Consider the following 16,215-nt stretch of genomic DNA (forward strand, 5'->3'; position numbering starts at 1 on the left):
AAGAGAGGTTAAGGTTTAGATTAGAAAACACAAAATGGGGAAACAAATCAATTTTGATGATCAATTAACAATAGTGTTTAATATGTTTGGTAGAGTTAACAACGATGTTACATGTATTGCCACAAAGCTAAGATGGGCAATTGTCAAAGTCTTTAATCTTATTTTTTTCTTTCTGTGAGATAAATGTTGGAAGATGGAGAAGATTTCATCGGTTGCTATGGTTTCAAAGCCAGTTTGCTGAATGCAGAATTCACTTTTTCCTCGGTGATTGTTCTGTAATTCTCATAGAAGTCTAGAATCTCCATGGCAATGTTCTTCACCTGCAACTCAATGCCCCATGTAGAGATCTAAATGTCATAAAAGAATACCGCAAAACAATGCAAAATGTCGATAAGGGTTTTTAGAAGAATGACTGACCAAGTTCATGTCCTCATGAAGATCTTCATACCATGCAGTGATGTCTTTCTCTCTGTGGACACTCGCTATGTATATGCACGCTAACGCTATGCGATAAGGTGGATGTACTAGAATAAGATCCATCTTATAAGTATCGTTAACAATTCCCCTGAAACACGAAAACAAAACTCTCAGACCAGATCAGAGATTTAGGAAATAAGTTTTCTGCAAAAATTCTCATATAGAAGGACTTTACCATGTGATTTGGTTCATATTAACATCGTTTATTGCAGCATCTTGCAGATACCTGAGAAATCAAAAGAATGAATTCTTGAAATGAAATATAGGTTTTCTAACTAAAATGAACTCAGTGCCATAATAGGGAAAAACATATTGGTTGAGATACCATCAAGGCACCAAAACTCTCCTAGTGAATAATAAAGTCGATCCAGAAATTTCACTCGATGAACTCAAAAACATTAAACGGCAAGTTCTTTACATGTATCATCATTTACACTTCTAATCATCTCTTCTCTGTTTGCAACACAGACAATAAGACAAAACAGGTGCAAATTACATTGCCTAATAAAAGCAGATAAGAGAGGTGAGCGTACATACTTAGATAATGACATGTAAGGGTGAAACACAACCAGATAATAGTCGAGTGCTTCCAAGACCTTCATCTCCATTCCTAATATATCCTTTATTTCATATTTATACTCATCAGGATCTGCAACGACATAAGAATCGTTGTCGAAAATGTCAAAAAACACATATCGAAGGAGGCTTCTCATATAATCAAACAGCAGTAAAAGTCAAAAACATCAAAGTCAAAAACACAGTAGAAGAAGATATTACACAATCTTTTGATGTAAAAAACAAGATTCCTGGCTTGGACAATGCTTTCTTCAGCTTTAGATGCCAAGTACAAGCATGTAAGTGCCACAAGACGGGGATCAAACTCTACCATACTCTTTCTGAGACAACATAATATGTCAAAAGAATATATTAGTAGCTAAACATAAAACCTTCACAGTCTATGGTTTTTGATGGTAGAGAGATGCAACATTAGTGTGACTATACTTTCAAGAACTATTGGCAAATACGAACTTAACACATTTCACTACTCACAAACACTATATGAACATTGATGCAACAGATCATACACAAATTACAATATGCATACCTTATATAAACCCGTCTCATATACGTAATTGCAGTAGCCACAACCCTACATAAGTATTAAAACAAAGCGCAAAGAGCCAAAGATTCATATTAAATTCCACAGAACCAAAACAATTTAATGAACCAAAAAATTGGATCCCAAAATTGCAATAATAAAAAACAAACCTTTGCCTTACTTTAATGTGCTGAGCCAATTTCATTATATCTAAGAAACAAACAAGTTAACAAAGAGTCATATATAAAACTCAAACACTCTCTTTGATCAATTTCTAAAAAGGAAGAAGCTTTCGTACGATTAGACATATGGAATTTGATGAGTTTGAAATCATCAATTGAGATTCCACGTTCTTTATCAAGATCGTGAACTACATCTACTTCTTCTTGATCCAAAAGCTGTTTACTGCTTCGTCACACCAAACACAAAAAAAAAACAAAAAGTCGAGAAATTGAAAATTAGAAAAGTTGGATTAGAAGGAGAAGGAAGAAGTGAACTTTTGATGGGTAGAGTTGAATACGGATGACTTACTAGTGAGACGAATTCCAGAAATTGGCAGCCATGTTTTCCGGTACACCGTCGAGATTTTGGTAAGGAGGAGGAGAAGATCTTTTGGTATTATAATAATAATTTCAACATTTTTTCTGTTATCTGTCAAATCTTTTGGCTGGTGGTTTCATGATCTATCAAATCGTTGCTTTTTATTTGAAACCTACATTTTTAAGGTGTTCGGCCCGTTAGCGGCCCAATAGTCATTTTTGTTAGTCAACTCGGCCCAATACGAAGACGTCTTTGAACTTAACTTGAGAAAACTTTAGGTATGAAATGAAAAACCTCAGATATTTCTCTCATGAGTGGTTAATAGTTTGATGGAGATTTCAGATTATGTATAAAATCAAAATAAGTTTGATAATTTCAAAGGTTGCTTACCCAAAAAAGAAAGTTTATATTCTGTATTTGTAGTTTTGTATATGTGAATACAAGTTCAATGGAGTGTGACGCATCATCATAGATATATAGGAAGGATCAATGTTCGTGAATAAATTGAACACAGAATAAAACTTGAAGTTTCAATGTTAAAATTTAAGTAAGAAGATTATCTGGTGCACAAAGAAAAAAGTAAGAAGATTATTAAAACTTTAAAAAGCTCCAAATGTTTAAAAAGAAAATATATTTCCAATAAAATGGAAAAGGCCTTAGAAAATAAAAAGCAAAGTTATAAAAAGAGAAATTGCAAAATAAGTTAACCGCTATCGGATCGGATTTTTCTGATGATCGAAAACGAAACTCGAGTCACTAATATTAGTGGATATAATATTTACGGCTTTGCGGCGAAGACACTAGATCAAAACCATAAGCGTATGGCAACTCGACTCTCTACTTAGATCTCGTGTTTAGAAACCTAATAAATCGTAGATCTAAGGGTATTATTATTGGGAAGCTCTTAACCTCCCAATAATGATGGTCTAATATCCTTCCACCAATACGGATGATCTATGAGATTTATGAACAAGACTCCTTTTAAATTTGGATTGGTGAATGTGGTTACGACGATTTACAAAGAGTAGTGGTTCAATCAAACCTCCATAACCCACAACTCCTATCTAAAATTCTGAAATATCTACTGTTAATTACCTAGGCAAAAAACGTGGTGGCTGAATGGTGGATTCCCCATCCATACATAGATTAGAAATGGTTGAACATGTAATTTCTTCGGACTATAAAAAACTTCAAAATTTAATACTAAATCGAAATGAGCTGACTCAACAAAAATACAACCAACAAATTAACAATAGATCAAAAATACTTAATTTCGCCTAGCCAAAAAAACAAATTGAACTCATCACAAAAAATCTGTATTTTTTTGCTTAAATACAAATTGCTACTAACAATACTGATTCAAGAAATGTATCACCAAAAAAAGAAAAATGTCTAAGAGCTTCAACTAAAATTGTTGTATTTTTCTGAATTTTTTAAAGAACTAAACTATATACTATAAAACAAAACAGAGACCCGCTATAGAAAATGATAGACTCAAAGGACTTTCCTATTCACGTTTCACATGTTGAGTTTAATAAACATTGAGAAACAACACTATATTAATAACACACGTGTGTGACCTCATTTTCTTTTATTTATTTTAACATGAACCAAACTATTCAATGATTGAATCAACATTAAGATATACAAATATTTAATAATCTCTATATACAATCTTCAAACTTTCTAAATTAATCCCCATCTATAATCTTCAACTTTCTAAATTTCGTCATCATTAGTAAATAACCTTAGGATGTGAAGGGTTACAGCGGTCAGAATGATCAAATCAGCGGTTTAATCCACTCTATATTTAAGCGGACAACAAACCAAATCGAACCAACTCTATTTATACATAGAAACAGTCCGCACTTGGTCTATAATGGTTTACTTTTAGTTTTTGAAACAAAACCACTAGAGAAACAATTAGTGAATACAGTAATAAATAAAAAGAGATTCGGTCCATAGATAATATCGTTCACACAAACCGCGGTAACCATCCACACCCTTTACTTAGTCGCGGAGGAAGTGCATGAGACCTTAATTCTGACACGTGTGAGTGTAAACAAAGATTAAAGAAAGATAATCAAAAAGTCCACCACCACCACCACCACAACACACTCTCTTCTCATTTTCCGTTCTCTATATAAAAGGACTCCTCAAGTCCCCACAAAGTCCTCTTCCGTTGCCTTTTTCTTATTCTCGCTTTTTTCCGTACACTTGGCCCTCTCGTCCTTGGCGATCAAAACCCTAGGTCCCGCCATTGCTCCTCCAGGTCTCCCGCACCTCTGACCACTCTAAATCGGAGCTCCGTTTCGCTTCTTTCTCACTCTCTACTCTGATTTCAGGTGAATCGTCTTCTCTCTCAGTTTTCGTTTTTGATGTTGATGTGGATGTGACGATTTCGTTGATCTACAGTAAAATTTCTGAGTGTTGGAACTTAGAAGCGAAATGTGCAGTTGATTTTGTTGTTTTTGTTTCTTTAGCTCGTTTTGGTTTGCTTGTTTGTGTTTGTCGAAGTCTTGAGGTTGGGAATTTTGAGAAATTAGTGTGTGATTTGAAGGAGTTTTGGGTTGTTTCTGTGATAAGTTTGATTCTGATGAAAGTTTTGTTGTTAATGATACAGAGGTGTTGGTTGCTGTTTGTTCTGTGGAGGTTTGGTGATTGAGAGATACTATGGATTCTCCTGTTGCTGCTGCTGCTGCTGCACGTAAACCTGTTGTTGATCCATCTACTGTATGTGTCTCTCAGTTTCTTGGAGTTTTCTTTTTCTCTTATGCACAAGTTTTTTGTAGATATCTGTTTTTGTGTGGTTTAAGTGTGTTTTTGTTGGATTTGGTAAATGTAGGTTGGGAGAGAGTTTGTTAATCAGTACTACTACATTATGTATAACATGCCTGAGCATCTGCACCGGTTCTATCAAGAGATCAGTAAGGTTGGGCGTGTTGGACAGGACGGATTCATGCGCGATTTCTCTACCTTACTAGTAAGTGTTGTAGTTGGGTTTGGTTGAACGAGAGAGACTGTTCCTTATTTGTGATGTTAAGAGATTAGTTCATTTACTTTTGTTGATATCATGGGGATGGGATGGAGTGTCAATTGGTTGGTTGAAATTTGATGTCAGTTTAAGTAACTTTCTTAAAGTTGGTCTCATTGAATGCTTTTTATTTTGAGCAGGGTATAAGTGAGGAGCTTAAGTCACTGACTTGTGGAGATTTCAAATCGGTTGAGATAACCAGTTATGATACCCAAGAGTCTCACAGTGGTGGTTTCCTCCTTGCTGTTACTGGATACTTCTCTCAAAACGAGAGATTGAGGAAGAAATTCAGCCAGACTTTCTTCCTTGCTCCGCAAGAAAATGGGTTCTTTGTTCTTAATGACCTCCTCAGATTTGTCAATGAGGATCCTAAGAATAATGTTCCAGATGCCAAAGATGGTGAAGTTGTTTCTGGGAAAATCTCTACAAGATCCGGTCTTAGTGATGGTAAGTTAATCTTAATACTCATTATCCATCATTTTTGTTTTAACTTCTTCTAACACAGTATGTTTTCAATCCTTTTCTAAAACTTAAGCTCCTACAGGCAATAAGGACTTGGAGCAAGCTGCATGTGTTTCAGCGAATCCTGTTTGTATGGAAGTGTCTAAACCCTTGAATAATGAGAATGGTAAGGATAATGTTCTGGTACCTGAGATTGTCAATGAAGAAGTTCCAGGGATTGAAATTACTTGCAAAGAAGTTGCAGTGGAGTCACTGAAATATTATGACCCAGCTGATGGACTAGAAAATGTTCCAAAGAAATCGTATGCCTCTGTGGTAAGTAGTCAACCATGTTACATCTCATTTTAGGGTTTACTATATCACTACTGGAGTTTTCTATTGATAATCAATGACTTCAATAACAGTTGAAGGTGACGAAGGATAAATCTGGAGTTTCAGCTGCCTCCTCATTGTCGCTGAAGCAGATACCCAAATACCAAGAACCTCAAGCACCTTCAGATCCTCCTCCAGTCCAGATACTTAAAGACCAAGGACCTCAAGCAGGTTCAGATACTTCTCAAGTGGTAGAATCTGAGACAGTTTCTGAGTCTGTTGACAATGGGCACACTCTGGAAGGTAGGAACAGAATAACTGACCCTCAACTTTTCAGTTGCGATATTTACTGGTCTATTTCTCTTATCTACTCATGACCTGGTTTCCTCCTTCTTTTGCCTTTTTCTTAACAGTGGCTGAGGGTACATCTGTTTATGTGAAACATCTTCCTCCAAATGCCAACATTGCGATGCTTGAGACTGAGTTTAAGCAATTCGGGGTTATTACCAATGGTGGGATTCAAGTTATAAGCCAAAGGGTAAGATTGACCAATCAATTAACACATAGTATATTGGAAGCTTGAATCCTTTTATCGGGAACTAAAGAAAGACTGATCTTACATAACAGCAAACAATGATAGTTTACTGAATGACTTGCAGGGAGGTGGTTATCCTTATGGTTTTGTTGAGTTTAAGGAGGCAGATGCTGCCCAGAGAGCAATAGAGGTACATATTCTAACCTGGAATATGATCTTTACATATATCAGCTGTAGGTGTCTTCATAGGAGTGTTAACTTTTAAATCGGGTGTAAATATGAAATCATCTTAACGATGCAGGCTTCTCCTGTAACGATTGGTGGGCAGAGAGCTTTTGTGGAGGAGAAGCTATCGACATCAAGAGGTGAGTGGGTGTCGTAAGTAGAACAACTTTGATATGGTAAATGTGAAGAAGAGGATGATGATGATTGTTTGTTTGTTTGATTAACACAGGTCACAGAGGAAATGGATACGGAAACAGAAACGTGGGAGGAGTGAGAGGAAGAGGAAGTTATGGATATGGCCATGATTACAGGAGGGGAGGTGGTGGAGGAGGAGGAGGAAGGTCTTTTAATCGTAAAGGCAATGAATATGTCGCCAGCATCAACTCATACTAAACCGGATTGGGTTCTTTTGTGGTAAACCGGATTATTGATTTTTGCAACAGGTAAAAAAGAAGACAGATTTGGTAGATATAATATATCTCGGGTATTATAATTTTACTGCTAAAAAAAAAAGAAACTTGTATTTGTCGGGATATGAAGGATTGTTTGGTAAGACGTTTCTGATTCGACGATCTGGTAAAATATTATGTGAAGGTTCTATATTTTAAACTTTAAAGAATGTGTTCGAAAGCTTTTTGTTCTCCTTCGATTCTGAACGTGTGCCAGTGGTCCTAACGCGTTGTTGGTACATGTAATATTTTATACGGACTGGTCCTTCTTTGACCGGACTAAAACACTGTCGTTTACGTCCCGGACAAAAAAAACTTTCTTTTGAGGACTTCTCGGTTGACCAACTTATTTGAGCACTGGTGCAAAAAGTTAGGTAAGGACAGACACAACTTGGCTCTGTAATTTTAAGGCCAACCATCTCTCATAGGCTACATAGGCTACATAGGAACAGTCTCTAGTGGTAGGCTACATAGGAACAGTCTCTAGTGGTATTAACCATGTAGTCCGTGCAATATCCTTCTTCATAATATTTGACATGTCACCAGAATCAGTAGATAAAAGATGAGTTAACCTTAATGGTCGGCACTACAGTTACAACACTCATAACACCTCATGACTAGAAGATTCAAGACTCAAGAGGTTGGTGTTCTTGGCAGTTAGAACTTAGAAGGAGAGCTAAACAATCACCAATAGCTTGGCCTATAAATCAAGCTACCAGTTCTCAGAATCATAACCAAAGCAAAAGGAGAAACCAAATTAAACAAGTACATACAAACTACAATGGAGAAGAATAACACCAAAGCTAAGCTCCTTCTGGCAGGTATTTCTGATGGCACTTCTACTATCATGTGCTGCAAGAGGGAGGTATATACCTGAGAAGTGAGGTCATCGTTAATAACCAGCAACTCTCGACTTGGTTTGGTTTACAACATTATGGCTGGCCCTTTCATAAAGGATGGTTTTGGTCACTACCCTCTCAAAGCTGGCTTCAACCACGAGAACCTTGTGCCCACATCTCAGACTAGAGGTGATCCCAGTTTTGCTTCATCTACCGTGTTTCCATGACAAGGCGATGTTGCATACTACTACAAGGTGACTTTCAGGTGTGATTAAATAAGGCAGAGCAATAGAGCATCGATTGAAACTCATGTCTATTAGCTTCTGTAATCTATCTTTTGCGACCATTGCTTATTATGGTCCCAATGCATGGAATTCTAATAAATCTCACTTCTAATTCCTACTATCTGCTCATACAGACATACACAAATTCTTAAATGTATTTATCAGCAATGTGAACTGGCATACACGGCATGAGCAAGAATGCATGTAGAGTTTTAGTTAAGATTCAATATTTGTTTCTTCCATATATCTTTTTCATCTATTAAGAGAAAAATAGTATCGACTGAGAGGTTTGGAGAGACCTAAATTACATAGAACAGCGACTAACAAACAAAGAGTTGTTACCAATGATATCCATCAAATGATAGGGCCTTCTTGATATTCAAACTAAAATAACAAGTTACTGAAGTCCCTTCAATGTTCCAAAGTGAGTACGAGGATAGTCTGACAAACCATTAAACCTGTGAGAGTGCAAACCAAATTGCCGTTTACTTAATAAGATCTAGTAATTGCTACAATCATAGATGAAACACCATCTTAGTTAAGACTTACAAGGTGGTGGCAGGTTACATAGCCATATCACTCATCTAGTGGCTGGAAGGAAAACTCGAATGAGTTCTTTTGCAGTAACCTTTTTCCGGCAAGTAGGGCATTTGCCCTGGCGAGATATTGCCATCTTTATACATCCCTTGCAGAAGATGTGACCGCACTTGGTTGACATCTCCTCTGTGAAGGGACACATGCAGATTGGACATGTGAATTTCGGCTCTTCTGGCGGGGGAGCTGGAGCCTTCGATCTAGTCAGTCTCTGCACAATAAAAACGGAAGTGGTGAGCTATAACTAAATAGCATAACTGCACAGTAAATGCTTTCAGAAGTTCACATCTCTCTTACCGACAACATGTCGACTTCAACGACAGAGCCATGCTCACAGTCGATGACAGGTTCGTTAGAAGGAATCCTTCTGCGTTTGTTGCTCGTGTTGGCAGGCAATCTTGTTGTACCTCCTACAATTACCGGTTCAAGTAAGAGAAAACTGGTAAGCGATGAAACTCTCTCTACTACTCAAGTCATAATATTTCACAGATGACTGATAAAATACTGACCTGACTCTACATCAACCATCAAGGATCTCCTACGTGCATTTCTTGATTTGCTTTTAGCCTGGAATCAAAACAAAACCAAATCAGTGAACCTTATGCACAAACAAATCCCATCCATCACTATAAAAAACAAGAAAACAAAATATAACAGGGACCAAACATACTTCAGCAAAAGCACTTGCAGATGATTCAATAACATCATCTTCAATAGCATCAACATCAATCGGAGTAGGAACAGGCTGTGAAGCTACAGCAGGCACAGAATGAGAAGCTACAGCAGGCACAGAATGAGTCGCTACCGCAGGCACAGTAAGAGCTCTAACAGAGGAAGCAGATGTCCCTTCTTGATCTCCAGGTACAGCATTCAAATCAATCACAGATTTTCTCCGTCGATATCCTCGAGGTACCCTCACCTCTTCAGTATTCATCTTTCAGCTCAGAGTAACACAACCTTTATACCTATAAGATTCACGCAATAGAATTACATTAAAAAAATTCAAATTCTTGCAAGCAAAAGAACAAAATTTTCATCAATAATCTAAAAGATACAAACTTTTGACAGATTTATAGAAGAAAAATTCAAACTTTTAACAGATTCTCATGTAATTGTCCCAAAAACCTATCGATTTAATCAAACTGAATTCCAAAAATAAAAATTCAATTTTTAACATTCAAAAGCGAAACGAATCAATCTCTCAATCAACTAATCAAGGCTAAGAACGAGGAGAACACAGTTGAAAAGCAAAGACGATAAACAAATGACTAATTCGATCCCAAAATCGATGGTGATCGTTTCGTAATCAAAACAAAAAAGACAAGGTTTTGAAAGTGAAGAACCTCTTCGATCAATTCAATTCGACGTTTGGGAGACTCACCGTGAGCCGAATTTAAAATCGGAGGAAATCGCCGGAGAGAATATTGTAACCTAATCAGTTTTGTGAAATCTAGGGTTTTTGAAATTGGTTTGTAAGAGAGAGAGAAAAAGAGAGACACGAATGTGAATGTTGAGAGTTGAGACGATGAAACGGTGAGATTTTTTTGAGTTTAATAAAAAAAGCCACGAGTCAGTACGATTTTGACACGTGTCGCATATGCAATGAAGTTCTTTGAAACGCAGGGTTTTGTGTAATTTCGTCGTGTTTACAGTCTTTGTTTCCTGGAAAGTACCATATTGAGATAAATGGCCCATTGGGTTAAGTAGCCCATTGGTTTATTTTACGTTATCAATGACGATAACAATTTTCTAAAGTTAGCCCATTGATTTAATTATTGTATTAGAGTATTTCATTTGGTAAGGTATTCTACTAATTTAATAGTAAATTTTTAATATTGTTTTATTTTAATATAAGTGTTTATTAATTATTTGAAAATATCAAAGTACAAGTAAAAAAATCTAAGTTTAATATTTTGTATTTAATTACCTTAGTTTAAATTCAATTCAAATAATATTAATATATAATTTATACTTATGCATAATGCATCTTAATATATAGATCATTTTCTTATATGATTTATATACAAAAATAAAAATAAACAACTTTTGGTATATACTATATAGAATTATATATAGTTTAAGCTTATGATTTGTAAAAATTACATTAAAACCAATTGGAAATGACATGTGTCCAAGTTTGAGAAGATGATGGGTTTCTCATGGATATCTCAAATGAGAAACTCTTTGAGATTTTCACAATTTTTGAATAAAATATTACTTTTTAATTTATTTTCTATATTTTTACGGGAATCTTTACTTGATAGACTCCCAATGAAAATGGTTTTAGGACACTTCCAAAAATACAAACAAAAAACGAGTTTATGATGTCTCAGACTCATATAGAGTCGTTCCGGAGCTAAAACTGCTGAAACATATGCTTCATGCATCAAATGATTATTAATAATTTTTAAGGCATCATATGTATATAATTGCGGTGGTATAGTGGGTAAAAACCATTTTGTTGAGCTACAAACTCAGAGTTCTACTCTAGAGTGTTGAGAATTTTGTGGATTTTGTTTCATACAATTTTTACTGATGTGCCTAAATAATTTTTCCTGGATGTTAAAAATGGCTTAAAAACCATGTACAAAGTCAGCACTTTAAACTCCTGAGTATGAAAAGTCGTATAAAATTAATATTAATGAGATAAACTCTTCATAGCCTTGGTCTTTTAACTTTTGTTTATTTTTTTCCTAACACTATTTTCTCTTCTTAATAAAAAGTAAGAAGTACCATAATTAATTTGTAATATTATTAACTTTTAAAAAAGCTTTGGTCCTTGAAAAAGCCACCACACACAAGTTCTCGTATTTGGTACCAAAACTGCGCCCCTCAATTTTAAGAGAATTAAAATAAATTTAAACTGCAGAAAATAGATAATTTTTGTTTTTGTTTTCATTTGTCGACGTATTTAATTTCCCAAAAATTACGAAGAAATTCATTGTTAAGTCAAGCTACATTGTGCATCAATGTCTTTTTACACCAATTTACTTTTCTTCAAATAATGAATCTGAGACAATTCAAACTAATATTTGATAATTTAGTCGCATATAACATTATTTATCCCGCACAATATTTTATTACAAGTAACTTATAAAACGCGAGGAAATATGTAATAGTAAATAACATTATTTGAAGAAAAGCCAAAATATATGTTCCTTACTTACTTAGCCACTCAAACCATTAGGCAACTCGTACAACCAAAAGTTTCAATTCACACATTTACAGTTTTCTTAACTAAAGAGACACTATTGTTATGTTATATACTTAATTGTTATGTTTTCAATTCACTTAATATTTTTTTGTGTTGTTTATATATGATCAATAATATGCTCTCACAAACAAATTAAGAACAAAACAAAAAACACAAATAACTAGAGAGTAACAGAAGTTGTAGATACATTTTAGCAAAAACCAATTCCTATGTCTCCACAAGAATAACTGAAAAACAAAAAATCAAAATAAATCATGCATATGACGATTAACGAAAGAGAAGCAAAAGGGTCACATCTTCGGTAACTTCACTTTCTACTCCATGGAGGAAAGCAACAACCCTGCACATATGATGTATAACCAAAACTTAAATGGTCATTTTGGTATAAATCTTATATATACTGTATATATGTAAGTTTTAAACCAAATAAAATATGAAAAATATAACATTACAAGCCTTTCCCAACCACATTACTCTTATATGGAACCAATATATAAGAATATTCTTACCATTCGATTTTTTTTTTTTCCGTTTACAAGCTAATTATATAATTCTACAGCAATTTTAGTCGTGGGACTCTTGTCACTTAGGTCTTTGTAATAGAACGAATAACACATTAATTAGTTTGTCAGTACTGAATTTGTCAAATTAATTTCATAACCAAGTCTTTGATGAAAATATAATAAATGCGAATAAGTAATTTCGATGTATTCTTTGATGTATGGCTATGAAATTTCTTGTTAATTTGTTTCATAATTTTTATGGAAATAAATTAAAGAATGAATACGTACCTTAGGACTAGAAGAAGGTAATGGTTGATGATGTTGGTCGTTGATGGGTCGAGTCGGGGTGCTATGATCGGTTCCATTATAAGATCTCGCATTGTTCCTATCTTCTTTAACTTTGTCAAAGATGAGTGTGTAACTTTGATTCTCCATGTTCGAACCAGACGATCCAGGAAATGGTGGAATAGTCGCCACCTAATTGAGGAAAAATACACTTATTGTATTTTATGAATTGTGTAACACATTTTTGTAATAGAGAATGGTGAAAACATTCATACCCTTTCACTACTTTGACCTCTAAGATTGCGTATAGGCCGCACTGGGACATGATCGCGCGATTGCCGCCTATTGGTTTCCGATGGATGTCCGAGTGATCTGCCTCCTCCACCATATGATTGATAGTTATGTGTTTCTTGCGTGGTCGGAGCTCTAACCCTGTTGTTTCTTTCATTGTGTGCAGGAGAAGGTCTGAACTCGGTGTCTTCTCTGCTACTAAACCTTTCATGTCTTGATCTTACATTGTTGTTTTGTGGTTGCTCGTGCCTAGAGTTTCGATTCTGTGAAACGTTTGGATTCATTTCTGGATATTCATTCGGGTTAGATGACACGTTCATACTCTTCTTGCTCTTGCTCGCTTTTTCGAACACGACCGTGAATGGTGCATCTTCTGTCCAGTCTCCGAACTTGGGCACATGTGGACGATTCTATAGAACCACAAGAAAACATTTGCAAGTAGTAAGAGATCGACAATTCGAAAAGCTCAGATTAAAGAACACATTAATATTGTATGTTTTGAGAGTTATGGTCCATATAATATATGGTATCAAGAGTTGGTTCAACTTAAACTCTATAGATCGAAGCTAATCATAATTTCATAACATACCAAAACCATATATTGATGTTAAGAAGAAGACCAATAAGAATGTGAAATATGTCAATAGCTAAGTCTAAACATGTCAAAGGATCCATTTGTAGAACGAAAAGCTTTAAAACATAAAGAGAAAAAAGAAGACTTACTGCCATATATTTCTGAATCTTCCAAGAGCCAGAAATGAAGAGTTTGGTTCAATGGTGGCTCTCTAAAACAAAGAGAGATTATTAAGAAAGAGAGAGGTAAGGTAAGAGACGTGTAAACATGAAAGGCGTTGACAATTCATATGTCGTTGACTTGTCATTCTTGTGATTACGTAGAACGACGACTCCTTCTACGGTTTTGGTTGGTCTATATTTGCATCCTTAATGATTTAAACGAATACTTCCAACGAATAACACGGTTCATGCTTGTTTTTATTTATAAAATAATTGCATACTAGGTATTATCTGATCACATAAAAAATTATAGTTGATTGGTCAATAACATAATTAGACTCTTGAGTCTTGACCACCAAAAAAAATATATATATTTGAGCTAATGAAATTTTAGCAGATTGATGAGTACATGATCAAGAATAGGATGAAGAGAATGTTCGAATGTAACGTTGCAATTTTGTTTTTTGTTTTATTTTATCTATTTTTTTAATGGATGAGGTGATATATATTCCCTAGATATGAAGGATGAATATAGATGTTCATCTCTCTTCTTTATGCACTTCTTATCATTTATTATTGTATAGTTACTAATTAACCCACAGTAAAACGTGGGTTAAGTTGAACTCTTTTTTTTGTTTGATTTTTTTCAACCACACTCTATTTTAGAGTAACATTTGCTCTAATCCTACTCTATATTTTACTCTAAAATAGAGTAAATTATAGAGTTCCTTTAAATATAGAGCAAATCTATTTTTTACTCTATTTTTTATACTACTAGGTAATGTCCCGCGCATATGCGCGGGTTGTTGTATATTTATTTAATTATTTTAATTTATTTATTATTTATAAAAAATAGATTAAATAAATTTTAATGCTTATGACATTTTTACATGTTATTTATTTAAGTCATACAATATAAGCATACATCCATATCTTTTGAATTTATTCGTTAATTAATTGTTCAATTAATCAATTTTCATAATAATTTTCTTTAGTACTTTTAAGTATTTTTTGATAAAACAATAATATTGTTAATGATAAAAATAGGAATGATATTGGGAGAATTTAAAAAATACCCTTTAAAAATACCACTTTTTAAATTTACCCCCTTTTCAAACTTTATCAAAACAACAACTAAAAATGTTGAAATTTATCCAAATATGTGTGTAAACTTATAAATATACACAAAAATTACCTTTATTTGTGTATAAAATTTTATTTATTTCAGTGTCTTACAAATTGGTTTGAATATAACAAAAAAATATTTTGTTAAAATAATTACATACTTTGAAAATAAAATAAATATACATGAATATGTGAGAAAGAAAAAAACATATAAAGTAAAACAATGAAAATGGTTTATTTAGCTTGATTTTCTTATGGTGCGATGGTCAGAAATCAATATTTTTGAAACCCATCGATAAAATAATTTTCTTATAGCCATAGAATATTATTATACATATGTATTATACATTTAAAAGTATAAAAACAATAAAAAATGAAGAAGTACATAAAATAAAGAAGAAATATAATTGAAAACAAAAGTTTTAACCAAATATATAATCAAGCTCTTACAATGATATCTTAATTGAGCTTTCAACCCATGCAAGAACATTAAAAATTAAACAAAGAAAATATTGAGAATATCAGATATGGTGGAGGAGGATGTAAAAATAAGTATTTATAGGATAAAATATGATGTAAGTTACAATTCTAAAATAATTAAATCAGAAGAGTTATAATTATATTTTATAGTGTGTTAATTGAAGTTAAATGGAGGAAACAAATAGTCAATTGAAAGGTTATATAATTTAAGTTACAATTTAATAGTAAAGTGTGGATTTCAAGTATGAATTAAAGTATATGACTAAATGTGTTAGATATTTGGTTTAATTAAAAATAAATATGATAATTAGAAAATAAATGCTAAATGGACAAATAAGGAGAGAGTGAAACCTTAAAAATTCCCAAGAAATAATTTTATTTTTAATCTATTTTTATATTCCTCTTAATTTAAGTTATATTTCTAGGTTTAATTATATTTTCATCCTTGTAGTATATATAATAGATAGAAAATGGAATATCAAATTGTTTTTTAGATAGGAAATCAAGTATAAAATTCAAAGTTAAAACAAATTATAATGTTCTTTGTATTATTACATGTTGAATCACAAACTAAATATAAGGATCATTATTCTTAAAAGAATGTCTTACAAATTGGTTTGATAATTATATAACAAAAATTTTATTTTGTTAAAAAATTACATACTTTGAAAACAAATTAAATATACATGAATATGTGAGAAAGAAACAAACATCCAAAGTAAAAGAATGAAG

The 16,215-nt window shown here is 33.5% G+C and overlaps 4 protein-coding genes across 6 annotated transcripts; 1 reads left to right on the forward strand and 3 right to left on the reverse strand.

The window, feature by feature from the left end:
- Positions 1 to 35: 35 nt before the first annotated feature.
- On the reverse strand, positions 36 to 2,315 carry LOC17876555 (cyclin-C1-1). Its single transcript, XM_006280926.2, has 9 exons — positions 2,108 to 2,315; positions 1,875 to 1,981; positions 1,747 to 1,786; positions 1,583 to 1,627; positions 1,255 to 1,373; positions 1,015 to 1,126; positions 653 to 703; positions 418 to 565; positions 36 to 320 (listed from the first exon to the last, which is right to left on the reverse strand). Exons 1-9 carry the CDS (start codon positions 2,137 to 2,139, stop codon positions 216 to 218), a joined length of 759 nt encoding a protein of 252 aa, XP_006280988.1. The 5' UTR covers positions 2,140 to 2,315; the 3' UTR covers positions 36 to 215.
- A 1,905-nt stretch (positions 2,316 to 4,220) lies between these two features.
- LOC17877312 (putative G3BP-like protein) lies at positions 4,221 to 7,317 on the forward strand. Of its 2 annotated transcripts, none has more exons than XM_023785249.1 (10): positions 4,221 to 4,461; positions 4,740 to 4,849; positions 4,962 to 5,099; positions 5,291 to 5,597; positions 5,686 to 5,927; positions 6,017 to 6,227; positions 6,338 to 6,462; positions 6,584 to 6,649; positions 6,761 to 6,824; positions 6,914 to 7,317. In XM_023785249.1, the coding sequence occupies exons 2-10, from the start codon at positions 4,790 to 4,792 to the stop codon at positions 7,075 to 7,077; spliced, it is 1,377 nt and encodes a 458-aa protein (XP_023641017.1). In that variant the 5' UTR covers positions 4,221 to 4,461; positions 4,740 to 4,789; the 3' UTR covers positions 7,078 to 7,317. The 2 variants fall into 2 exon arrangements, with proteins under 2 accessions (XP_023641017.1, XP_006280445.1); XM_006280383.2 differs by having other exon boundaries at positions 5,695 to 5,927.
- Positions 7,318 to 7,810: 493 nt separating this feature from the next.
- LOC17876594 (LON peptidase N-terminal domain and RING finger protein 3) lies at positions 7,811 to 10,353 on the reverse strand. Of its 2 annotated transcripts, none has more exons than XM_006279633.2 (6): positions 10,232 to 10,353; positions 9,521 to 9,815; positions 9,360 to 9,417; positions 9,148 to 9,260; positions 8,806 to 9,061; positions 7,811 to 8,714 (listed from the first exon to the last, which is right to left on the reverse strand). In XM_006279633.2, exons 2-5 carry the CDS (start codon positions 9,782 to 9,784, stop codon positions 8,837 to 8,839), a joined length of 660 nt encoding a protein of 219 aa, XP_006279695.1. In that variant the 5' UTR covers positions 9,785 to 9,815; positions 10,232 to 10,353; the 3' UTR covers positions 7,811 to 8,714; positions 8,806 to 8,836. The 2 variants fall into 2 exon arrangements, with proteins under 2 accessions (XP_006279695.1, XP_023638350.1); XM_023782582.1 differs by having other exon boundaries at positions 10,194 to 10,353.
- A 1,843-nt stretch (positions 10,354 to 12,196) lies between these two features.
- LOC17875420 lies at positions 12,197 to 13,963 on the reverse strand. Its single transcript, XM_006281019.2, has 4 exons — positions 13,867 to 13,963; positions 13,128 to 13,553; positions 12,856 to 13,044; positions 12,197 to 12,404 (listed from the first exon to the last, which is right to left on the reverse strand). Exons 1-4 carry the CDS (start codon positions 13,870 to 13,872, stop codon positions 12,372 to 12,374), a joined length of 654 nt encoding a protein of 217 aa, XP_006281081.1. The 5' UTR covers positions 13,873 to 13,963; the 3' UTR covers positions 12,197 to 12,371.
- Between the last annotated feature and the right edge of the window lie 2,252 nt (positions 13,964 to 16,215).

The sequence above is a fragment of the Capsella rubella genome, unplaced genomic scaffold, assembly GCF_000375325.1.
Source record: "Capsella rubella cultivar Monte Gargano unplaced genomic scaffold, Caprub1_0 scaffold_8, whole genome shotgun sequence".
NCBI lineage: Eukaryota > Viridiplantae > Streptophyta > Magnoliopsida > Brassicales > Brassicaceae > Capsella > Capsella rubella.